Consider the following 26,815-nt stretch of genomic DNA (forward strand, 5'->3'; position numbering starts at 1 on the left):
TCCTGTCCCTCACTGAAGGACCGGAGCTTGATTTTCAAATTTGCACTATTTTTGCAAGATCAAAATGATTTTATGATTTGAAGAGATCAAGGAAAACATGATTTGTGTGTTGAATATAATTTGAGTGGTCCACAAACAAGGAAATATACCAAGATGACAAAAGGTGCTCCTGTCCCTTGCTGAAGGTCCAAAGCGATTTTCTAAAAAGTGCAATTTTCTTGCAAGGACAAAGCAAGTTTTGTGATTGAAATGAATGGAAGAAGGCGTGTTTTGCCCATTGAAGATAATTTGGAAGGCTAACAAAGGACGGATAAGCTTGGATTTGCAAAATCGCTCCTGTCCCTCTCCAAGGGACCAAGGCGAAAAACCTAATATCCACCCTTTCTCTTCAAGTTTGGACAAATCTAAGCCTTGGCATAAGTTTGAAATGAGGTTTAAAATGCCTTGAGGTGGAATTGAGATGCAAAGATTACAAATTTTGATGACAATGGGGAAAAGCGCTTCTGTCCCTCACTGAAGGACCAGGGCGCTTTTTACAAAACCAATAACTTCCCTCCAAGGTTACGCTAAGGCAAGATTGTGCAAGGATGAAAAAGTCTTCTAAGGCATGGTGAAGAAAGATTTGACTTCAAAATTTGCTAATCCTAGGCTAAAATGCAAAAGTCGCTCCTGTCCTTCACTGAAGGACCAGGGCGAAAAGCTTTGGAACACCTATTTTGCCTTGCAAAAACAAGTTAAACATGTATGGAATGGATGAAAGAGATCATCACTTACCCCACATTGAGAGTTGGCAATTAAAAGGACGAAGGAATAAGAGCAAAAGTAAAAATCGCTCCTGTCCCTCTCCAAGGGTCCAGGGCGAAAAAGTCTTAAAGGCACCTTCCTCTTAGAGATCAAGTGAAATCAAACTCAAAAAATCCAGTTAAAAATGCCATTTAAATGTCTAGATGAAGTTTTGGGCAGAAAAAGGGAGGTATGCAAGGTCTAGATTAAAAAATCGCTCCTGGCCTTCACCAAGGGTCCAGGGCGAAATTGATGATATCCTTCATTTTTTGCATTAATTGAACGTTGACTTTCCTTGAAATTCACCAAAATTTGCTAACTTTGGGGCATTTGAAAAAATTAAAATTAAATTGGCATTAATAAATTGATTTTAGGCCTTTAAAAATCGAACCTTTATTGTGAAGGCATTTAAAATTAATTTTTTAAATTAAAATTAAATGTGGAGCGCACAAGCCCTTATTTTTACTTATTTTGACAAGTCGGCCTTCTTCTTAGTGGGATTTTATTTTATTTTAAAGCTTATTTGCTAGGTTGGCCTCAACAAGAATCAAGGTAAAGCGCTCTATATATTGGAGGTGTTTTTTCACAATTCAAATCATTCAATCATCCTTTTAAGTGCGAATTTGGAGAGCTAATTGAAGGTGCGAAATCTAGCTGGAGTGGAGCGAATTTCTACTAAGTGTGGAGACTAAGAAGGGCGAAATTCATCTTGAAGGCTATTGGAGAGGCGAATTTCTTGCTAGATTGAAGGTGAATTTCCAGATTTTGGAGAAGCTAGTGGAAGGTGAAGCTTTTTTGAAGGCTAAAGGAGGTGTACTTCATCCAAGGGATGGCTATAAATCTTGCCCAACAAAATCCGGTCTTCTTCCTTCATTTTTCAAGGTTTTGTACTTAAGTACTCAAGGGAAGGTATGAAGAATTACTTTTTTGAAGATCTCATTCAAGACTTATTGTGATCCCATTGCAATTTTGTAAAATCTAAGTCTTGAAAATCCGATTTCCATTCATGATTAATTTGAAAATGTATAGTTCTTGATTTATCATGACTTTTTTCAAATTAATATCTTAAGTTTTACCTTTGAAAGGTCTTAAATTTCATGCTTTAAGGTTTGATGCTCAAAAGACTAACTTTAATATTTTGTGTAGGCATCAAATGGAGATCCCAGAGTTGGAAAATCAAGCCAGATCAAGGACGGTCTCCTCCAAGAAGATCAAGCAAGGACAAGGGCGACCTCCTCTAGTCTAGCATCGACAAGGATGGCTTTCTTCGATCAAACATCAACAAGGGCGACCTCTTCCAATCTAGCATTCCAAGGCGAGGTACATCAATCGTCCTGCACATCAAAGAAAAGGAAGTCAGAGCAAGGGTTCGTTGAAGAAGCAGATAGTTTCAGATGAGTTAATTAAAGCTAGCTTCTCAGTAACATCAAGTTGGCATCAACCAAGTGTCAGACGAGTTGGCATCCTAGTCATCACTTCTCCAATCGGATTGGTCCACCTCAGCATGTCTAGATTCAATGTACCTAACTCATGGAAGGTGGCACAAACTTCGATGTACCTACCCCAACTATCTATTGGTTGATTTTTCCAGAGAAGACATGTGTCCAATTAATACAATTATTTCATTGGTCGAGCATTAAATGTTATGTAATGGTTGTAACAAACCCTAATTAGGGTTTTCATTATTGAATCTTGGCCATTGATCTCAAATGGATCTTAGCCACCGAATTGTATTGTGGGCACTATATAAGCCCCGACTCTTCATTTTGTAAAGGCAGTTAGAAGGAGTTAAAAAGGAGAATAGAATAGAAGATAGAGAGTCAGTAGTTAGAATAGCAAATTAGTCTAGCAATTAGAGTAGAATAGGAGGACAAGGCAAGAAATTGTTGCCATTGATTGTAAGCAAACTCCATTTTCATTGAAGTAATGGTGAAGTGTGTCGTTTCTTGCAATATGCATGGTTTCTTGTTGAATCTTCAATCCTAGATGGTAGATGATTAGATGAATGAAAGAAATGTGCTTGATTGATGGTGAAATTCGTATATCCATACTACTAGCAGTTTGTTGATTGCAGACTTGCCTTGTGTAGTCAATTGGAATCATTCAGCTTAAGCTTAACTTCAGTTGTCGCTTCTTCATTGATATGCATCGGCCTGATGGTGCCTATGCCTGCAGTGATGATTTGAACATCATAAAGCTTTCCTTCGAAGATCGCACTAACCTTGTGGAGATGGTCTTGGGATGTCAAAACAAGACTTAGTTAGAATTTCATCAAAGATCATTCATTGCTCTTACATTCTTAGTGTTAGGATTAAATTCTTTCCTCGCCCTCGTCCTTTTTCCTTTTTTTTTAAATCTAAGCCAGTAAAATCTTGTGATTCCAGCAAATCAGACGTCCAGGTCATCAAGTGTAAGTCCCCTTGTGATTCCAGCAAAATCACATCATACCACAAAGAGCTTATCCACACGTAGAGATCCTACAGAGAAGAACCTTGAAGTCATCCCGATTGAACCTTTTCGCGACATCTTCAGCATTCGAAGGCTTTATTCAAGAGAGGATAAGGTACCTTTAGGTATATTATTCTATGTTCGCATGTGCGTAAAAAACACGTCAACACTACCCTACAGAAGACTTAACATAATCCGCAAGTCATTTGGCCATGAATAGAAGGTTGAATCCTCTTCATAATGCTCTACGACATGAGCCTACTGCTGAGACCCTCCTTGGTTCTGCAGAACTTCCTAATATGACCAAGTTTACCATAATCCTTCCAACAAGATGTTGGGTAACAAAGCTATCCCTCTCTTTATCTAGAGACACTGAGATCAACTTCTTGAAAACAACTACCAAAATTTTGTCCAAAAAACAATAAAAAAATTGCAAAAGAACATTGTTCGCCCTAAAAACCCTAGGAGCGATCCAAAACCAGTTGCAAGGAACAACGAGTTTTGTGAAAAAATCATGCAAAATCCTCCTTGATTTTAATGGAAAAAATAATACAAAACTCTTCCATATTTTTTTGTGGAAAAAATCAGAAAACCCTCCAGCAGAGAAAGAACCCATGATTTTCAAAAAATCATGCAAAACACCAAAAAACACAATAAATCCTCACACTCCAGCGAAAGCCCTTCATCACAGGGTAAAACAAAGAAAATAAACACATCGAGCAAAAAACAAGTCCTAGCCACAAACAAAATAACCCATTGCAACCTTCAGAAAGCCCTCCATGATTTTTATAGAAAAAATCATTGTAATGTCCCCTTCTCAATGATGTTCATTCAGTGGTCCAGTGGCCTATTCCGGAGACCAGTGGGCTATTTGGAAAGGAGAATTAGGGTTTCCAAATTTTGTGGAGTTCTGTACGAGCTTTTTAGGGTTTGTCAGGAGGGAATTCTTCAGTTTTGCTTATGGTTTCCTTCTAGGTTTTCCATGAACTCCAGGGTGGCATAGCATGCAATTGATTCTGCCGTGAAGTGTGAGCTTACTATTTTAAGTAAGATAGGGTTTGGATGACTGGTTGGTGCAATTTTATTGAGCTTTCAAAGCTCTTTCTCTAGGTGCAAAGATCATGCTTTTCGGAGCAGTATTTCATGACTTACTATTTTTAGTAAGTGGCAATTTGAGCATTTCTATTTTTGGCAGTCATGGATAGGGTCTTGATCCAGTTCAGTTCAGTGGTTTTCATCGCACAACTTCATCCTTGATTTTGATGATAATCAGTATTGGAGTTATAAGTTATTTAATTAAATATTATTTCCTTATCCTAAGGTTTAATATTTAATTATTTTATTACTGATTAATTGTATTGTGGGCGACTTAAGGAAAAATATATGTATGCCATCAATATTGTTATTTTCCTAAGTCACTGGCCTTAAAAAAGGAGGCATATTTCACGTGCTAATTTCATTTTATGTTGCAAGTTCTTCACCAAGGAAAATATCGAACTTCTTGCCTAGGAAGGGGACAACAAACACATGAGGGCCTGGTGAAGTGAAATGTAATTTGGTTTTGGGGGGAATTTGGGTGGAGTTGAATTTGAATTTGGAGAGGGAAAGTGTTATAAATAAGAGCCTTCGACTTTCATTTGGGTCATCGAGATAATTTATAATGCTATGCTGTCGGAATGACTCCAGACTTCTTCGAGGGTGAAAACCTCCTAGATTATCCTTTGCAGATTCGAGTGTGAGACATCACTTCTAGCTGTGGTTTGATATTGTGGATTGCTTGGTGTTCCCGTGGATTACGTTTTGTGTGGATTTGAGGAGTTTGTTTGCTGCTGTGTTTTTTGGTGTTGTTGGAGGTAGTGGCTGAAGCATCATTTTATTCATATCTCCCTGCCTATCAATCATTGCATTCTGGATACTAGCTCTATCTCACCATACTCCCTGGGCGATATTCTTCACCAATTTGCAGATTGGGACATGGTGTTCTTGATTTTTGGTTGCAAGTCGAATTCTATAGCAGGTCGTACCATTTGGGAGGTGCCTCGGGTTGCATGCATCACTGTTGAAGCTTCCATTGTGCTGGTTTGAGGTTTAAGATTGATCGCCTTAGTTGTTAGTTTCATTTGCTTCAGTTTTGGTGTGATTTAGAGTGGATTGGAGTGAGTTGTGAGCATTTACAATGTTGCTGGTCCAGTTCTAGAGTTGCTGTTATTTTATATCAGACTTCTTATTTTGTGTTAGTGGCTTGAAGTCAGCTGTAGTTGATTATTGTAATCTTGCAGTACTTCATTGTAATCATCCTTGTATCATTGGTTAGTAGTACTAACCACTATACATGAACTTGAAGTGCTCATTGTAATTCCCCACTACATAAGTGTAAGAGGTTGGCTTAGCCACCTAGTGATTGTAACTCCAGTTTGTAACTTTTGTCCTCCCATTGAGTAAGTGGTCGAGTGACATTGTCCTCCCGCTGAAACATGCAATAGAGTGATAGTTTCTATGTATCATCCCCACCCTAAAATATGTGGTAGAGTGATTGTGTTTACATTTCTTGTTGTTTTCCTTGGCTGGTTTACTGCCAAGTAGTTTAGTTTCTACCCTATTGGATAAGCAGAAGGGTTTGGCTTGCCGCTCGTGCATTGTAATTTCAGTTTGGTTAATGGTGCTAACGATCCTCGGAACACCGTATGCTCTCACCCTCCCAAATTGGGCTCTCAGTAAACAAAAGGTGGAAGGGCTCCCTTTCAGTTGTTTTGGATTGTTTTTCTAACCTTAACAGGTTATTGTGTTTGCTTGGTAATCTCACATTGAAAAAATCAAAAAAAATTTAAGGGGAATATTACAGTGGTATCAGAGCCACTCTTCCTGCCAGCCTGTGTGACACAAGGGTTCCATGAGTGATAGAGATATCAGATACTACAACCGGCAACAAAGAAGGCAGCAGTGTTAGATACCGTCAGTGCCAATGGACGAGACCTTTTCAGAGGTCTTGAGAAACAGAGAGAAAGAGATTGATTCAGCAGATTCAATGGGAGAAAGGTTGTTTGGTCAAAATGAGGCAGTAGTGGCTGTAGAGAAAATGGAAAAAAAGTTTGAAACTATGATGGACATGATGTCCCAAATGATAGCCACTTTTAGACAGAGTGTTGGAGGAGGGCAAAACCAAGATCAAAATCAGAACATGAGTAGTAATAATGCCAGCACTTCCAACAATTCCGGTGGTAATGGAGATGGCGGCAACAATAGCAGAAATAGTAGTGGAATGCCTATTGAATCGGTGACGAGGCCATGGCAACCACTTTTCCTTCCAAGGGAAACGCCACCTCTTGAAGTTGAAAACCCTATAGCTGAGGAGATTCGGGCTAGTTTCGTGGAGTATGCAGCTTTTCCCCAAGAGATTAAAAATGTCTTGTCTCTTGATCAATACATGAATCAGAAGAAGAGGAGGGAAGGAAGGTATGACAATCGATACTCCACTTCAAGAGACTATCATCAAGCTCTTGGGAAGGTTACCCTAGCACACTTTGATGGAAGCAGTAAGAGCATAGCTAGAGCGTGGGTGCAGAAGTTGGACAATTACTTGTCCTTGAGGCCTATGCTCGAAGAAGTGGCCATCAAGTTCACCACCTTGCACTTAGATGGAGCTTCTCATGAATGGTGGTACCATGGGTTGGTCATCCTTGGTCATAACTTGATCAATACCCATGCTGAATTCACCAACAACTTGATTGAAAAATTTGATACCAAGGATCCGGAGGTGAAGTTTAGAGAGCTTGCACAACTCAAACAGTAGGGCTCTTTGGATACGTTCATAACTGAATTTCAAAGTCTTTCAGGTATGGTTAGTAGTATCTCTAAGAAGAGGTTAGTGGCCCTATTTACTAAGGAACTCGAAGAACCATTGAAAGGTTGGGTGAAGGCCTTTTACCCGCCCACCTTGGCTGATGCAATCAAGAAGGCTAGGAGAATGGAGTTGGCTGCCCCTAAGTCTAAATTTCAGTCAAAGCCTTTCTCATTCCGTAAAGACAAGAAGAAATTTTCTAATCAGCCTAAGAAATTCCCTTCCCAGATGGATGATGAGCTCTGTCAAGAGCTCTAGAGAAAGAATCTGTGTTATTCATGCAGAGAACCGTGGGTTCCAGGTCACAGATGCCATGGGAAGAGTGTTGGAAGTGGAAACACTCTGAGAGGGGGAGGGGGTGAATCAGAGTGTGACAAATTTTAACAAGTTATACTTTTATGAACCTGACAATTTTAATTCACAGTATGCACAGATGGCTGAGACTTAACACCTTGATGGAATACATTAATGAAACATGAAATATACCATATAACCAACTAAAAACACTTGATTCAGACTTTTAAAGGATGGTATTAAATCTTTTACACAAACTTGCAACGTCTAAATGAGTACTTCAAATATTGCATTACATAAACCCAACAATAAGAGAGTATGAAATAAAGAGAGCAAAAATATGTTGTATCAGAGCATAAACTAGTAAAACAGAATGAAACAAGACAATGCACATAACACCATAGTTTTCATGAGTGGAAAACCCTCTTGGGGTAGAAAAACCACTCGGAAGATCCCTTATATTAATTCAAAAAGAGCACCAACTCAGTTCACAAGTTTTAGAAACCACAAGGCCTCAAGGAGCACCAACCCCTCTTCTTATCAATGAATATTTCAACTCGAGCTACAGCCACTGGTGATTTTATGCATGCATTTAAATTTTGCAGTCACAAAACCATCAGGGATTGGAGCGAGAATATTTTACCAGTCTGTACATATGAAAAAAATTTCAAACAATATTCTTCAAGGATAAAATCAACACTATCCAATCTTTGAACAATATAGTTTCAAATCAATAAAGCCTCATATACTCTGAACAATATAGTTTCGAATCAATAAAGTCTCATATACTCTGTAACAAAAACAGAGTATTGATTCTCAAGAAACCCCTTGGCTATCTCTGGTAAACTACGGCACTTTTTTAATGTTATCACTTTATTCACACTTGTCTCACTGTATTTCTCTGTTTTCCTCTCCTCAATAGTTCTGAGAACAAACTGTTTTATACCCAAAACCAAAAGACAAATCTCCATGAGAAACTCACGAAGTAGAGTTCAAAAACCCACGTTAGGGTTAAGAGAAACTGTTTTACGGTACACAGTTACAGCAACTGTTTTTTTCTTTTTCTATTTACATAAACAGCTCTTCTTCAACTAACAGAAGATAAAATAACAAAAACTCTTTCATTTTTTTCATTTCCAAAAAACGGAATGAACAAAAAAAATTTACCATAACTGATTCGAAAAACCACCAGAGAGTAACAAGCTTTCTTCATTTCGTCCTTTAATTTGCTCTTGTAAAAAATAAAGTTGTAGATAATACCTGTCTTTGAAGACCATAAAAAACACCTGTAGAAAAGCAGCGGCAGAATCCACATAAACTTCATATTATTCCAACGAACAGAGTCAAGAATACTATCAATCGAAAGCTTTCACTGGACTGGTAAACATATCAAAAACCCATGTGCAAACTTCAAGAAAAACGTTCTACATTCTCAGCATAAGATACAGTGATAGCTAGGGTTTGAAGAATGTAGAAATGAAATGCGAACATAATCAAACTTCTTTTCCAAGCTTAACCAAGACTAAGCATCCGTAAAAAATGAAAAAGGAAACTTATTTGAAATCCATATCACGTTGCCCACCACGTGGATCATTATTTCCAAGTGACATAAGCGCTTAGTCAAATAACATATGCTTTTACCTTTTACTGCCACGCAACCATTCATAATGCCAGATGGGAGTCAAAACTTAACCATGATTAAAACTTAGCCACGATGTACACTTTTTGGCATCAAGGTCAAAACGGGGTCAACAAAGAGTAATGCTCATCAAATGGAAGCATATTCAGCTGATGGATCAGATTCTGAAAATTCAAAACAACAGCTTGATTCGGAGGGAAGTGAGTATGAAGAGGCTCCAGAAGGGCCTGAAAGTGATCATGAAGATAGAGGTATAGTTGCCCAACTCTCTAGCTTCCACAAGAATGAGTCATTTAGAGTTTGAGGTGCGTTGGGAGAGTATCGACTTGTTGCTCTAATTGACACTGGAGCAACTCACAACTTCATTTATGCTAGAATTGTCGCCAAGAGAGGCCTTATCATTGATGATGTTGAAGACTCCAAGGTCATGGTAGCTGATGGATCAACCATTTGTTGCAAACAGATGGTTTCAAACATGTCAATGAAGCTTGGTAACTATGAAGTCAAGGATGACTTCTATGTTGTCAATATTGGAGGGACTGATGATGTGGTCATTGGCATTCAGTGGCTGCTATCTCTTGGTGAGATCACTCTTAACTTGCAAACCATGGAGTTAAAGTTCATGTCTGAAGGAAAGAAGGTAGTTTTGCAAGGGATGTCTAATGGAGGCCCAAGGATTGTATCCTTGAAGAGGATGGAGAGGCTGATCTGCCATAACCAAGTGGAGTGGGCAGCAGAGTGTTTGGTAATGCCGTCAAATCCATTAGAAGATAAGGGCAGCTACTCTACTGATATTCAAGCTCTAATCACAAACAAGAGAAAGGTCCTTGTAGATCCACCTCTAAGAAGATCTCCTGAATGTATGGCCATGCCATCTAACTCACTTGAAGAGAAGAGAAGCTATCCTGATGACATTCAAGCTTTGATTTCAAAGACGAGTAAGGTGTTTGAAAATCCACCCCCTGGTAGACCGCCTGACTGTGGTACTAAACATATCATTGAGTTGGAAGAAGGCACTAAGCCTATCATGACTACTCCTTACCAATACCCTACGAAGCAGAAGAACAAGATTGAGAAAGCCATTAAGGAGCTACTAGACATGGGCTACATTAGGCCAAGCAAGAGCCCTTTTGCTTCGACTATTGTATTGGTGAAAAAGAAGGATGGAACCATGCATATGTGTGTGGATTACTGAGCCCTAAATCAGAAAACCATCAAGAATCGGTACCCTATTCCGAGAATTGTTGAGCTCATTGATGAGGTGCATGGTGTCGTGTACTTCTCCAAAATAGATCTCAGATCAGGCTACCATCAAATCAGAATGAGGGCATTTGATATTGAGAAAACTACTTTCAGATGCCACTTTGGGCATTTCGAATTTCTAGTCATGCCTTTTGGCTTGACTAACACTCCTGCCACATTTCAGTCTTGCATGAACAGGATCTTTCAGAAGCAGTTGAAGAAGTTTGTGCTCATATTCTTTGATGACATCCTCATTTTCAACAAGTCTTGGAAGGAGCACTTGCAACACTTGATGAAATTCTTAGCATTCTAGAGTCTGAATCATTGTTTGCCAAAGAATCTAAGTGAGAATTTGGAATGGAGTTGCTCTACTTGGGGCACATCATCAGTGCAGAAGGTGTGAAGGTAGATTCTGCAAAGATTAGAGCTATCCTTGATTGGCCACCACCTGAGAACATAACTCACTTGAAGGAATTCTTGGGTCTATGTGGTTTCCAGGAGGTTTGTGAAGGGATATTTTCAGTTGGCTGCCCCCCTCACAGATCTCACTAAGAAAGGAGCCTTTGAGTGGTCCGAAAAAGGCACAAATAGTGTTTGATTAGTTCAAGAAGATCATGAGCTCATGCCCTATTTTGGCCTTACCAGATTTCACCAAGCCTTTCGAACTACAGTGTGATGCATCAGGAGAAGGCGTTGGTGTGGTCCTTATGCAAGACAAGCATCCTATTATCTTTGAAAGCGGGAAGTTGAGAGGACCTCAAAGGCTATATTCAATATATGAGAAGGAAATGCTTGCCATAATGCATGCCCTTGAGAAGTTCAGGCGGTATCTTGTGGGAAGTAAGTTCGATGTTAAGACTGATCATAACAGTCTTAAGCACTTCATGCACCAAAAAGACTTGAATGAAAGGCAACTGAAGTGGGTTAGTAAGCTTCAGGCTTACGACTTTGACATTGAGTATGTTAAAGGAAAAAACAACATAGTGGCAGATGCACTTTCACGGAGACACCATCTAAGCTCTATATGTGAGCTCACTGCTGATTGGAGGGACTTGTTGCTTGTTGATTATGCCAAAAATCAGTTTGCAACCAGCATTGTTGAAGGTACTTTTCATGATGAAAAGTATAGCTTGGTTGATGGATTGATTTTGTACAAAGGGAGGATCCTTCTTCTACCAGAATCTAAGTTGAAGGATAAGGTATTACAGACTTTTCATGACATTCCTCTTGCTAGTCATCAAGGATTTTTCAAGACATGCAAACAGATCTGAGAGAGATTCTCTTGGAAAGGGTTGAAAAAAGATGTCTTGAGGTACATTAGGGAATGCCATACTTGTCAGAAGAACAAGGACGAGCACACTACACCCGTCAGGTTGTTGCAACCATTGCCGATTCCCAGTCAAAAATGGGAAAGTGTCTCTATGTATTTCATCACTGGGTTGTCGAGAGCTAGTGGGAAGGATTGTATCTATGTGGTGGTAGATAGATTAACAAAATTTGCTCATTTTTTCGCTATCACCAGCTCATTTACAACAGCTCAGGTTGCTATTTGTTCTTCCGTAAGGTGTTTAGGCTACATGGGCTGCCTAAAAACATTGTGAGTGATAGGGACAGCAAGTTCCTAAGCTCTTTCTGGCAGGAGATTTTCAGATTGTGTGGTACTATGCTTACCCCAAGCATGAGTTACCATCCTCAGACAGATGGACAAACGAAGATAGTAAATAAGTGGTTGGAAGGTTACTTGAGAAACTATGGTTCAGAACAGCAGAAGGCGTGGGTAAAACGGCTACATCTTGGTGAATACTACTATAATTCCACTTATCACATGTCCATCCAGATGTCTCCTTTCATGGTACTCTACGGTTACGAGGCCCCTAGCTTTGTTGAATTGGTGTTTGGAGATAGCAGAGCACCCCAAGCTAGGGATATGGTTCAACGGTGTCAGGATATTCTGAAGGCATTGAAGGAAAACCTCAAGATTGCACAAAATCAGCAAAAGTTGTATGCTGATCAGCAACGTATTGAACATTCATTTGAGGTTGGTGATATGGTCTACTTGAGATTACAACCCTTCAGACAGTCTACTCTTAAGAAGAGTGGAGTGGAAAAACTTAAGCCACATTTTTATGGACCATTCAAGGTCATCAGGAGAGTGGGAGTTGTGTCTTATGAGTTGGAGCTATCAGCGAGTAGACGAGTACATAATGTCTTCCACGTGTCACGCCTCAAAGGTGCTTGGACACAATGTGATAGTCTCTTCTGATTTGCCTCCTTTCAATGAAGAGGGAGAATTGGTGCTAGTTCCTGAAGCAATCCTTGATGTCAGAGAATGATTGTTGAGGAGGAGGACCATCAGAGAGTTTTTGGTTAAGTGTAAAGACTTACCGGTGGAGGATGCTACATGGGAGAATGAGGCGATTTTATAGTATCTTGGCTTGCGATTGCTTGAGGACAAGCAATTTTGGGGAGGGCGGACTGTAATGTCCCCTTCTTGGTGATGTTCATTCAATGGTCCAAAGGCCTATTACCAAGACCCGTAGGCTATTTGGAAAGGAGAATTAGGGTTTCCAACTTTTGTGGAGTTTTGCACGAGCTTTTTAGGGTTTGTCAAGAGGGAATTCTTCAGTTTTGCTTATGGTTTCCTTCTAGGTTTTCCATGGACTCCAGGGTGGCATAACATGCAATTGATTCTGCAGTGAAGTGTGAACTTACTATTTTTAGTAAGTTAGGGTTTGGCTGACTGGTTGGTGCAGTCTTACTAAGATTTCCAAGCTCTTTCTCTGGGTGCGAAGATCATGCTTTTCGGAGCAGTATTTCATGACTTACTATTTTTAGTAAGTGGCAGTTTGACCATTTCTATTTTTGGCAGTCATGGATAGGGTCCTGATCCAGTTCAGTTCAGTGGTTTTCATCGCACAGCTTCATCCTTGATTTTGATGATAATCAGTATTGGAGTTATAAGTTATTTAGTTAAATATTATTTCCTTATCCTAAGTTTAATATTTAATTATTTTATTACTAATTAATTGTATTGTGGGCGACTTAAGGAAAAATATATGTATGCCATCAATATTGTTATTTTCCTAAGTCAGTGGCATTAAAAAAGGATGCATATTTCATGTGCTAATTTCATTTTATGTTGCAATTTCTTCACCAAGGAAAATATCGAGCTTCTTGCCTAGAAAGGGGATGCCAAACACATGAAGGCGTGGTGAAGTGAAATGTAATTTGGTTTTTGGGGGAATTTGGGTGGAGTTGAATTTGAATTTGGAGAGGGAAAGTGTTATAAATAAGAGCTTTGGATCATTGAGAGAAATTATAATGTTATGTTGTCGGAATGACTCCAGACTTCTTCGAGGGTGAAAACCTCCTAGATTATTCTTTGCAGTTTCGAGTGTGAGACATCACTCCTAGTTGTGGTTCAATATTGTGGATTGCTTGGTGTTCCTATGGATTGCGTTTTGTGTGGATTTGAGGAGTTTGTTTGCTGCTGTGTTTTTTGGTGTTGCTGGACGTGGTGACTGAAGCATCATTTTATTCATATCTCCTTGCCTGTTGATCATTGCATTCTGGGTACTGGCTCTATCTCACCATACTCCCTGGGCGATATTCTTCACCAATTTGCAGATTGGGGCATGGTGTTCTTGATTTTTGGTTGCAAGTCGAATTCTACAGCAGGTCGTACCATTTGGGAGGTGCCTTGGGTTGCGTGCATCACTGTTGAAGCTTCCATTGTGCTGGTTTGAGGTTTGATATTGATCGCCTTAGTTGTTAGTTTCATTTGCTTCAATTTTGGTGTGATTTAGAGTGGATTGGAGTGAGTTGTGAGCATTTACAGTGTTGCTGGTCCAGTTCTGGAATTGCTGTTATTTTATATCAGACTTGTTATTTTGTGTTAGTGGCTTGAAATCAGTTGTAGTTGATTATTGTAATCTTGTAGTACTTCGTTGTAATCATCCTTGTATCATTGATTAGTAGTGCTAACCTCTATATGTGAACTTGAAGTGCTCATTGCAATTCCCCACTACATAAGTGGAAGAGGTTGGCTTAGCCGCCTAGTGATTGTAACTCCAGTTTGTAACTTTTGTCCTCCCACTGAGTAAGTGGTTGAGTGATATTGTCCTCCTACTGAAAACATGCGGTAGAGTGATAGTTTCTATGTATCATCCTCCCGCTGAAAATATGCGGTAGAGTGATAGTTTCTATGTATCATCCTCCCGCTGAAATATGCAGTAGAGTGATTGTGTTTACATTTCTTGTTGTTTTCCTTGGCTGGTTTACCGGCAAGTAGTTTAGTTTCTACCCCGCTGGATAAGCAGAAAGGGTTGGCTTGCCACCCGTGCATTGTAATTTCAGTTCGGTTAATGGTGCTAACGATCCCTGGAACACCGTATGCTCTAACCATCCCAGATTGGGCTCTCGGTGTACAAAAGGTGAAAGGGTTCCCTTTTAGTTGTTTTGGATTATTTCTCTAACCTTAACAGGTTATTGTGTTTGCTTGGTAATCTCACATTGAAAAAAAAAATTAAGGGGAATATTACAATCATGCAAAACCCTTCCATGATTTTTTTTGGAAAAAATTAGAAAACCCTGGACGTGCAAAAAAAACCAAAGACAACCTACAAACAAAAAACCCTAGATCCACCACAAAAGACTCAGACTTCAAATTGCATGCAAGAACCCAATAGAAACAATCGTTGCACGACTTGAAGAAGGTCAAAAAAATCCTAGCTGCACGCAGGAAAAATTCACACATCCTAAGAATATTTCGCATGAGGAGAAATGCATGCATAGTTTTCTTGCAAGAATTAAAATAGATTGTTTAAACTAGATTTTTGCATGAATATGCATGTGCATACCATTTTTAGTTGTTCTTCAATTTATCCAAGAACTCTATATAATGAGGCTATTGCAATGCATTCCTTGCATCTGATCATTTAACCAATTGATCCTTGATAATGTGAACAAGAAGTTCTTGTAATCCTCTAAATTAATAGAAACATTATTTGTTTTTGTGTTTTGTAATTTCTTCATCCCTGTCACTGAACAATGAACATGTGTAACAGAGTGAAGTTTTGAAAAGATAGTGTGAGGCGATCTTTTTAAATAAGTGTAACCAGTCCTTGTCAAGCAATTTTTTTATTCACTTTTAAAGGAAAAAAAAAAAACTATTGCCCTTTATAGAATTGTATGGTTTTGAGTATACTAGTAGCTTCACATGAGGAGAAGAGTAGAGCTAATTACAAGTTAGAGTAGAAGAAGAGGGTTAAGGAAGCAATGAAGAGAGAGAGTTTTTGGATTGATGCCAAATAGTTTGTCTCCACCATATCTTCAATTTTCGAAGCAATAAGATATGGGGATTTAAATATTCCAAAAAGTGAATGCAACCTTGAAAAGGCACTCATGCTTGGCCAAATGAATATTGTTGTTCAAGCCAAAGACCCCACTTTGCAGTTTTATAATGAACACATTTCACCTATAATTTGGTGAAGATGAGACAAGATCAACACTCCTTTGCACAATTTGCCTATGCATTGAACTTGAAGTGGTATATGCAAAGGCCTAGCAAAGTTTCCCCTATGGTATATGTTGAGGTGAAGGCAAGCTTCATGAAGGAAATTCAAAAGATAATATACAATGTTGAGTATGCTAGCACCATTCTTCATGAGTGAAGCAACTTTGCCACATGGGAGATATCCAAAAGAGGCAAAGACGGATAGGGAGACTATGGCATAGGTGGACCCAATACTACGGTGGACTATGTATGGACCTCATTCATTGACAACCACACTAGCCATTTGCCTCTTGTCCCAAGTTTCTAGTTCTTCTACTATTGAGAGGAATTGGTCTACATACAACTTCATCCACCCTATCAAGGGCAATAGGATTGCCCCTAGAGAAGAAGCTTGTACTTGTACATAGTACCTTGCATGTAATTGATTGTAACATTCTTATATACGAAGAGTCCAACAACACAATGGGATGCAAACTTAGAGGATCCAACATAGATTGGTGACAATTAGGAATAGAAAGGGTCAGTTGATGTTTATTTGGAAGATCTTGAGCTAGATGGGTTTAGCAGTTCTACTGATAAGGAGTTTGCTACAACATTTTATTTTAGATTAAAATCCTTCATTTTGTCATACTCTCTCTTCTTCAAACTTTGCTTGTATTTCCATTTGAGCAATTCAAGTTGTGCTTTCTCCTTTAACCACCTATACCCATGATTTATGTTCATCTATTTTTATTGGACATACTTGTTGGGTTGTAATTGTTTGTTTTTAAAATGCTCATGCTAATTTTTAATCCCCAATTATTTGGTTTGAATTTAGGTTATTATTCAAATAATTGCCATAATCCTAAAGTATCGGTTTGGAGGCTGGGGATTACTCAAGTTAACTATCCTTGCCTTAGAACAGCAATAACAAATTTGTCTTTCTGCCACAGCTGTTGCTTAAGCAGAGATAGAAGTTCTCTAAAATCAGATCCCAATTTCTGAGTTGCTAAATTCTATGTGCACAATCTGCTATAAAATTATTGGGTGTTTGACCATCTTGAATTCATAAATCCAAGAAGATTTGACCACATGCAATTGGGCAAAAGGGGTCTTCATGTGAGGTGTTTCTCAATGGACAGGACCTTGTCTACTAATTCTCAAATTTTGCTAGGCTTTTAGCAGACCTTAAACACGTTTTACACAGTATGTCAGATGATCCATAGTCTGAAGGGAGAGGATCCTAACTGCTTTTGTCTGATAATTCTAAAATTTTATGTTTCTGAAAAAAAATATAAGCCATGCCAAAAAATGTTCTGTCTGCTCAGAAAATTCAGAGACCTTATCCAACTAAGCATCAGATGGTTGGCATACTTAGAATGCCTGCTAAGAGCATATACTGAAGTTGGATACAATCACATTTGGAGCATTCCGTAATATGATACTTAAAAGAGGAACATATTGGTATATCCTAACATTATTTGAATCCTCAAAAGGCTAAATTTCTTAGCAACGTTCTCTTTTAAAACAGCACAAATAAATGCATACATAAAACATTTTGCAAATGACATAGCTAGCAGAAGTACACAAATGTTATACATAAAACATTCTGGAAATACACAAATGTTATGACACCTAACAATTGTCTAATATATCCATCAAACAGGATTAACATTGCATGGATATCCAAGAGGAATCGTACCTATTCCTATTTGTACAATTGTAAATTTGAAATAATTACGTGGAGGCTGGACAATCAATGCTATGATAAACCCTATTAGAGAACCAGAAATTGAAGCGAGCACAACATTCATTGGAATAAACCACCTGCAAGGAGAAAAGTTTACATCTAAATCAAGCATGCTTCAGCTAGTTCATTAAAATCTGAAAAACAACACATACCATTTTATTTGACATGTTTGTGACACTTAAATGCATGAAAAACAAAAAACCATTTTAGTATTACTTTTTAAAATTTTGTATTATTTTAATTACATGATTAGTACGTTAACATTTTTAATAGATATATATTAAAACAAAAAAATATTTCTACATTGTTTAAATATATAATATAATAAAATAGTAGTATAATAATTTAATAGAAATAATATTATTAATTATGGTGGATTGAAAGTGTCTCTACATTAAATCCAGTATAATAATGACTTAACATTAATTAAAATATTATATTATAATATTTTTTTAAGCGAAATGATGAACAAATATAATATCTTTCGGCATACTTTACCTATATTCCTCTAAAGATAGGTATGCTAGTAGATACATTAGACAGAAACAAATTTTATAACCATCTTATAATTATTGCCTACAATGATAGATACATTGGACTAGTCCACAACGAGTTCAGCAAAGATTCCACCCCCCATGTTTCAATGGCCTCAAGTTACCTAGTACCGTGCAAACTAAAATTTTACTCCACAAGCCATCAACTATATTTCAGCACTTCAAAACAGTAATCATAGTAAAAATAAATATTGTTATATGAGAACCAATGTCAAAATGGCTGGTTTGTGTATTTGGTTTGGCCTAATCAGCTAGTTTTCTGCACAACTACAGCTTGAAGGACTCAGATTCATCAATTACTAATGCATTTAATAATAGGTATCGGCGTCGTTAAGAATAGGCATCAAGTTCATCCAGGTTATAATCATCGGGCTAGATCCATCAAGGTTATAATTATCAAGCTAATAATCCATCCTTGGGTTTAAGCATATAACTAGTAATTGGGGTAGGTAAGTTCAACAACAAAAATTAACCTCGATTCTAATTGTATATAGGGGGTGGCAGGGGGGCAAGCGACTCAAGAATCAAGAGAATTGATGTCACTAGAAAGCCCCTTTTATCTATTAATGGGGATTAAACCCATTCAAGTAAAGTAGTCCTTACATTAGCCCGCATGGGTAGTGGAGTTGGCTTGGGCTGTGGGTTTGCTCCCATTGGTTTTAGGTTCAACTCCGAGGCCTAGATTTCACCTGATGCACTTGGCAGGTGGGCTGCTTGGTTCATCCCCAAGGATTAGCCTCGCCTCAAGCTCGCCCCTTCCTGAACCCCAACTTGGCAGTAAGTAAGCCCAAGGTAAGGCAGGTTGGGCACTAGGCTTGGGTCGCAAGGATACCCTATGGTTACCAAAAAAAAAATAGTCCTTACATTCTATTCTCCAATTCACCTTGTTACACCTGGTCAATACCACAACACAACACTCGTGAATAGAAAGCAACCTTACATCTAAACATTAATGTCCCCAATTTTGAGCTAAGGCAAAATCTAATAAGGAATGAGTGAATAATTAAAATAAGGCCAAAAAGCTCAAGTAATGTGCATAAATATTTTAATTATTCATTATGACTTAAGTTGGGGCCATTTTTAAGTTATAACGTTCTCTACTAGGCGACCATACTTGGGGGTCATTTAATAATTAATACAACTTATATTATTTGCCTAAGTCACTAATAAGGAGTCTTCTAGAGGCAATTGATGGCTTTTTGGAAGAGCATGGAGTTATTATTTAAGGGGTCGAATCACCAAAGAAATCATTCAATATGGTCTTCTTTTATCGATTTATGAGTTCTCTGCGATTTAGTTTTCAAGCAGGGCGAAACCCCTGTTACCAGCAGTTCTGGACGTAGCCCCAGGTCTGCAACAGCATTCAAATTCATTCTGGAAGCAATAAATATCTGTTCAAAGCTTTATCACTAGGGCTGAAGGTGTTTATTTGGCGATTGGAAGGCAACAATATCAGTTTGTTTGATATCGCAGCCAGTTAGAAGGGTTTGCAGCGCTCAGAACAAGGATTCAGATTCGCTGATCAGACATCAACAGCAGGAGCAGATCATCAACAGCATCAGAAAATCATATTGTGTTCAGCCATTCTTAGCACCTCATTTTATCAGCACATGTCAAGGATTTGTAACCAGACTTTGGAGCGATATTTGGTATGCCATGTGCTCAATACTTGTATTGATTAATCATAGGAATTTAATGCAGTCCCTGGCTATAGTATTTGTTTAATGGAAATTGTATTGGAGAACCCTCGTTGCATGTCCCCAGACATAAAAGCAAACTGCCTGTAATTTGAAAGAATATCATGGAATAAATTATCTTTTGGTTTGGCTTCTAGTTTATATCTGTGATTAGTAAAAAATCCCCAGCAAGCATATTTCATGCCATGAAAATGGCTACACAATCTTGAGAGGCATGGTTGCATATATGCACTTAAACATCAAAAACAAATGAATAAGACTAGTTGTAATCATAGAATCAGTTCTAGACCATTTCAATGTTGCACTGAAATGACTGATATATACACTTACTGCATCACGTATTGCTATTCCTAGAAGGCCTGGCACACATCTTTACTCATAACAGCACTTCCTAATTATTGTTTGGCATAATTGAATAGAATGAAGTCTAATATATCCAAAAGCTTTTCTTCAACTTTGACAGGGTACTACAAATTTAAAACAATATTGAGGCATCATTTTTCACCATGTTGAAAGTTAATTCTAGAGCTTTTGTCCAATCAAATTTCAAATACTCTAATCAACTTGAGAAATGAGAAATCAATAAACAAAGATAGTCGGATTCTCTCATGAAGCTATGAGTCTCCTTGGTCTTAGCCATTAGCATATTACTCATCTCCTTCTATAATTAATCTCGAATTTTCTGTCTCCCTCAACTAATCCTAGATATAGCATTAATTTCCTAGCAATTTCATAATTCTTCATGTTCAATCGTAGAGTATAACTATAGAAAGTCTATAATGCTAAAAATTTCAATGATTCAAGTTTTCTCAAATGATTTACTGAAATAAGAATTAATGTTCGAAAATTCAAATGATTCAAATTTTCTCTCATGATTTATTGAAATAAGAATTACCAAATTAACTACCAAAAGATTCAAAATATGACCTAAAACTATTGTTCATAAGCCCCATGAAAATAATAGGTTCATGCCATGTAATATCCCACTAATTTTTTTTTTGTTTTTTAGGCCAATAACAATTCATCCACAACAAATAACCCGTTAAGGTTAGAGGAATAAACCAAACAACTGAAAGGGAACCCTTCAACCTTTTTTTCACCGAGAGCCCAGACTGGGAGGGTGAGAGCATACGGTGTTCTGGGGATCGTCAGCAACAATAATCAAACTGAAAATTACAATGCATGGGCGGCAAGCCAGCCCCTTCTAATTATCCAGCAAGATAAAAACCAAACTCTTGGCGGTAAACCGACCAAGGGGAAATCACAAGGAATTGAAGTACAATCACTCTACCGCGTATTTCAGCGGGAGGATATTACATTAAACAATCACTCTACCGCATATTTAAGCGGGAGGACCATAGCATTGCACTTATCACTCAACCACTTATTCAGTGGGAGGACTGATTACAAAAAACTAAATTGCAAAACTTAGAAGGCGGCAAGCCAGCCTCTTCCACTTATGCAGTGGGGATTACAAATGAAAGCAGAAAGAAGGGATGATCAGTACTACTGAAACAACCTTACAATATAGAGATGAGATGAGAAGATTAATTGCAGATTTCTACAACAAGACTGTAATTTTCTGTTACACTGATCTGCAGGGTGAAAGTACAGTTTCAACAGCCTATGGAAACATAAAAACACTCATAACTCATTCATTTTCTAAATGAATCACATGAAATCAATCCCAATCTCCCAATATAACTCTAACAATAACATTCCAACCAAATTACCACTCAAACAACCCAATATTCATTTGGCATGCATCCCAAGGCAATTGCAAAAACCAACGCCATACCCTAGAAGTTCGATTTTGTCTATTAAAAACAATGCTCAATCAAAATAGCTAGAAACTCACACATTGTATCGCCATGGCATGGAAGGAAGAAAGAGCCGGTACCCAGATGAATGGAGTCGCCTGGTTGAGAGGTATGAGCAAATTTCACTTTCAGCAGTCCCGCGACCAGCAACCAGAAACAATCAAATCCAACATCAATCACTCCATAATCTACAACTCAATAACCAATCTACAATGGGAACACAAGGGCACAGCTAGGTACTATATTGCAAGAACGAAACTGAGACTAAGCTAGGAAGCCAACTTTGAAGCTCAGATTTTTAGTAGCCAAACCGGCAGCATAACGATGTAATTTTCAAAGATGATCCAAAAAGAGAGCCCAAGGCTCTTATTTATAACTTCTTGCTCCACCAAATTCAAATGCAAATGCACACAAATTTGCCCAAATTACATGTCCTCCAATGCACCCAACACATTTGAATTTAATTAAACATGTCCCTTCAAAATGGCATCCACTTATTTCCAACTCCCTAGGCAAAGTTCGAACTTTTGCTAGGTGAACAACTTGCAATATTAAAACAATATGAACATGACATGTTTAATCATTCTCAGTGCCGCCTAACTAAGGGAAATTAAGATATTAGTAGCATATATTTATCCTTTTCCCTAAGTCACCCAAAACACGATTAATCAGTAATAAAATAATTAAATATCAAACCTTAGGACAAGGAATTAATATTTAATTAAATAACTTATAACTCCAATACTAATTAATACCAAAATCAAGGATGAAGTTGTGCGATGAAGACAACTGAATTGTGCTGAGTCAGAACCTTGTCCGAGACTACTAAAAATAGAAATGCTCAACACAACCACTTACTAAAAATAGTAAGTCAAGAATACCACTCCAAAAAACATAATCTTCACACCCAGAGAAAGAGCTTGGAAAGCTCAGTAGAACTGCATCAACCAAACAGCCAAACCCTAACTTACTAAAAATAGTAAGTTTTGACATCACCAAAGAAACAAATGCATGTTATGCCACCCTCGAGTTCATGGAAAACCCAGAAGGAAACCATAAGCAGAACTGAAGAATTCCCTCCTGACAAACCCTAGAAAGCTCGTGCAGAACTCCACAAAAGTTGGAAACCCTAATTCTCCTTTCCAATTAGCCTACAGGTCTCCGGAATAGGCCAATGGACCACTGAATGCACATCATTGAGAAGGGGACATTACAATCCGCCCTTCCCAAAATTGCTTGTCCTCAAGCAATGCCATCACAACTCCCGAAAATTTTAAACTTATCCGCACCAAAGCTAGTACGATCCCAGGGTCCCATGCCTGTCTCAAGAAGAACCCACCATGTTGATGTTGCACCACTCTGATCACATCAAGGAAAACATCACGCTCAAACTGCACTAACCTCCCTTGTAACTCCAAAATGTTACCATTCATGATACTCAAACTGGAAAACCTTCAAGGACTGAAATCAATATCATGCAGCATCTCATGCCCATAAAGCTCTGAGTAATCAATATCAATAATGCCACTGTCTATCGCAAGCCTTGGCAATAGGAAATAAACCCTACTGAACTCACGATCAAACTCCACAACATATCTTCCCAAGGTGTCAAGCAGAGCCATGACTGTAAATGTGACTTCTCCAAATCTCCCTGCAAAGATGAAAACAATCCTTTGCAAGAGCTCAACAACCTCATCCCCATAACTCTGCATGAATCTACTAGGCCTCAATTGAATTATTTTGATACAACCACAGAGACTTCTGAAATCTCTTATAGTTCCCACATAGAAAGCAAAGGCTCGCTGTCCCCATCATAAGTAGAAGAGAGGGCATAAGAATAACCATTAGTTAAAGCTTAAACACTTCCCATATACAGATACTGATAGCCCCAACTCGCCATACCTCTCATCTGAGACCATAAACCAATTCTGCCAAGAGACTGTGAAGTCTGAAAAAGAGTACACCAACACCAAGTCTGAAATGATTGTCTTGAGATCCGATTTTAGAAAAATCAGCTTCCAAGAAGATGAACAGCTGCTGCCACATATGAAATCATCATGCAAAACAACACATATGCTCACATTCAGGGCTGGAAATATCCTCTCTGGTGACTCCAACTCCACAGAGAACCATCTTTTGCTCATAATATCTTTCCAATCCACTAGTTAATGAGCAAAAGGAACCATCAAATGGCTGGTAAAGAACGGAACAACACCATTAAGACTGAAAATTTGTTCCTTATCCCTCCAAAGGTCCTTCCCACATGTAACAAGCTCGATCAGACTAGGTTGACGATCTCGAGCTTGGATTCCGAACTGAAGGTCATTTTCAATACACTGAAAAGAAAACTCAACACATCCCCAAGTACTAGTGAAGACCAAGTGCATACTTAAGAAATTGGTGTCTTCTCTAGTGAACCCTTGAAGCTTAACCATGAAAGCTTTAACAAAATTGGAGTATGGAGCAAATGTTGTCCTCAAATCCAACTCCCAAAATGCACTAGTATGACCCTTATTATTATTCAACCCAGGAAATGGGTTATCAAGCATGCAATCACCATGTTCTGGTCCTTTCTCCCCTACTTCATGAGTAACAAATCTGAAATCTTCACTCCTTGCTGCTGCGATGAAACCTTGGATGACTTCTAAATTGTGTTTAGACAACATCTTGATGCCAAAGATGTTGAAACCATCCATCACAAAGAGAGGGTTTTCAAGAACTTGGAAGCCATCCCTTTCTTCTTGTTGACTTCCATCTTGCTGATCCGAATCTACACATGCAACCTTTGTTTTTCTTGTGAAGTTCTCAAGATCAAACTCCTCTTGAAGGCTATCAAGTTCACCAATAACTTGATCGATTTCTTCAACGCTTTGTGTATTCTCTTGCTCCTTGAGAAGTTTGAAATCAGCAAACTGATCTTCTAACTCCATTAGAGCCAATTGAGTATTTCCTAACATGTCCTTTGTTGACTCAAGCTCAAGAGTAAGCTCTTCAACTTTCCTCTCTTCCCCTTGGAATGCACTAGTGGTCTTCCTTGCAAGTTCAAAGGCATCATCTCGAGCTTTAAACAAGTGTATGTAATCTAACTTCAATATTTCCAAAGAGTCTTTGATAAGTTGCAGATTAGGGAGAGTAACTTCATCCTGAACCCCTTTCTGTCTCTCATCCATTTGAGCCTTCCAATAGAGTTCTTCAATCAAACTATGTGTGTGATCAAATTGGGATAGAGATTGCATTTCTTTTTCAACAGACACCTTGAATTGACCATCCCACTAATAAGAATACAGAGATGGTGTACTGCTGATAGGCAACAAGAAAAAATCAGAACTTTGTTTCTTGCAAACGCGGCCCCCATAGCTGCTCCAAGACTCTCGTCTAACTCCACTAACTAGCTGCAATTGCTCAATATGATGAAGAGGATCAGATTCTACTAAATCTTCCACTTTTTGCTTACTACCAACTTCATCAATAGGTGAATCAGATTTGCATTTTAAAATCTCTTTAAACTTTCCAGCATCAAAACCCATATGGTCCTCTAACTTTACAACACAATCTGCTTTTTGAGCTTCATCAGGATCAAAGGGAAATTCATCCCACAGAGGTTCCTTGTCATCGCTAGGTGCCATCATACCCGGATCCCAAGTGCTAAAGAGCTGATTACTGTGTTTAATTAAAAAGTGCTCACCATAGCTCCACGTATCATCCAACTTAGATCTTGAATCTTCTCTTAATTTCCACACATTACTATTCTCACCAAGAGCAATGCTAGAACCAAGTAATGTTCCATCTTCCCACTCAAACAGTGCATTGTCATATGTTTTCACTTTACCCATCTCAAACAATAGGTTATCAACAATCTGAAAAGTATTTCCTTTGTCCAACTTAAACCAACAATCCTACTGTCCTCAATCTGAAAATTCCAATTTAGGACATTGCTCAAAGACTTTCAGAATTTGGTCAAGCTCATTCTTCAAAATATGAGTCTCAACACCATTGTTCTAAAATGCAATTTCTGATTGGTCCTCTAAATCTGCCCCTTGAATGTCATCATTTTGGCATATTTTAAACTCACAAAACAGGACAGCCTCTTGTTCATTAGGAACTTCATCATTAGCTGCAATATTTTCAGCTTCATAACATAAATCTCCATCCAACAATCTATTAACCTTTTCCTCTTGTTCAACATCTTCAATTTTCATCCACTCTTCCTCTAGAAGCACATGAGTGCATTCAACACCGTCTCTAGCTCCATAAGAAACATTAAGAGATTCATCATGCACAACCTAAAATATTGTTTTTTCTTCTTCTTGAATGACAACCTCATCAATGGTAGGTGCATGCATCACCAAAGAGTCTTCATGAAGCACTGTCTCAAAGTTAGGTGTCAAAACACCAACTCCATCATTTGTCTTTTTATTAAAAAAATTGTTTTCAGACTCTTCCTTATGTTTGGAATTTGCAAGAACCTTTACAAACCCCATTTTAATATCTGGATCCTTCATCAAATTAATCAATCCTTGCATTAGCTCACAAATGGACTTATCTATAGTAGACATTCTTCCAAACTCTAATATGCAACCAACAAACCATGACCCAATAGGATGGAAGGAAGAACTTATGATCTGATCAACCGAACACACAGGCTGGCAGGAAAACCGGCTCTGATACCACTGTAATATCCCACTAATTTTTTTTTTTGTTTTTCAGGCCAATAACAATTCATCCACAACAAATAATCCATTAAGGTTAGAGGAATAAACCAAACAACTGAAAGGGAACCCTTCCACTTTTTGTTCACCGAGAGCCCAGACTGGGAGGGTGAGAGCATACGGTGTTCCGAGGATCGTCAACAACAATAATCAAACTGAAAATTACAATGCATGGGTGGCAAGCCAGCCCCTTCTGCTTATCCAACAGGATAGAAACCAAACTCTTGGCGGTAAACCAACCAAGGGGAAATCACAAGGAATTGAAGTACAATCACTCTACCGCGTATTTCAGCAGGAGGACATTACATTAAACAATCACTCTATCGCATATTTCAGCGGGAGGACCATAGCATTGCACTTATCACTTGACCACTTATTCAGCGGGAGGACTGATTACAAAAAACTAAATTACAAAACTTAGAAGGCGGCAAGCCAGCCTCTTCCACTTATGCAATGGGGATTACAAATGAAAGCAGAAAGAAGGGATGATCAGTACTACTGAAACAACCTTACAATATAGAGATGAGATGAGAAGATTAATTGCATA

General features: G+C 38.3%; 1 protein-coding gene across 11 annotated transcripts in view; it reads right to left on the minus strand.

Annotated features, from left to right (window-relative positions):
• The window catches only part of LOC131039974 (protein PIN-LIKES 6), a 155,379-nt gene that overhangs the window by 105,763 nt on the left and 22,801 nt on the right, over nucleotides 1–26,815 (minus strand). For 10 of the 11 annotated variants that reach the window (XM_057972834.2, XM_057972839.2, XM_057972832.2 and 7 more), the window contains one exon: nucleotides 17,441–17,565. In XM_057972834.2, coding sequence (XP_057828817.2) covers nucleotides 17,441–17,565 — 125 coding nt within the window. Of the gene's footprint in view, nucleotides 1–8,530; nucleotides 8,650–17,440; nucleotides 17,566–26,815 lie in introns of all 11 variants that reach the window. The other variant, XM_057972842.2, reaches the window with a different exon arrangement.

Source organism: Cryptomeria japonica, chromosome 9, assembly GCF_030272615.1.
Source record: "Cryptomeria japonica chromosome 9, Sugi_1.0, whole genome shotgun sequence".
Classification (NCBI taxonomy): Eukaryota; Viridiplantae; Streptophyta; class Pinopsida; order Cupressales; family Cupressaceae; genus Cryptomeria; species Cryptomeria japonica.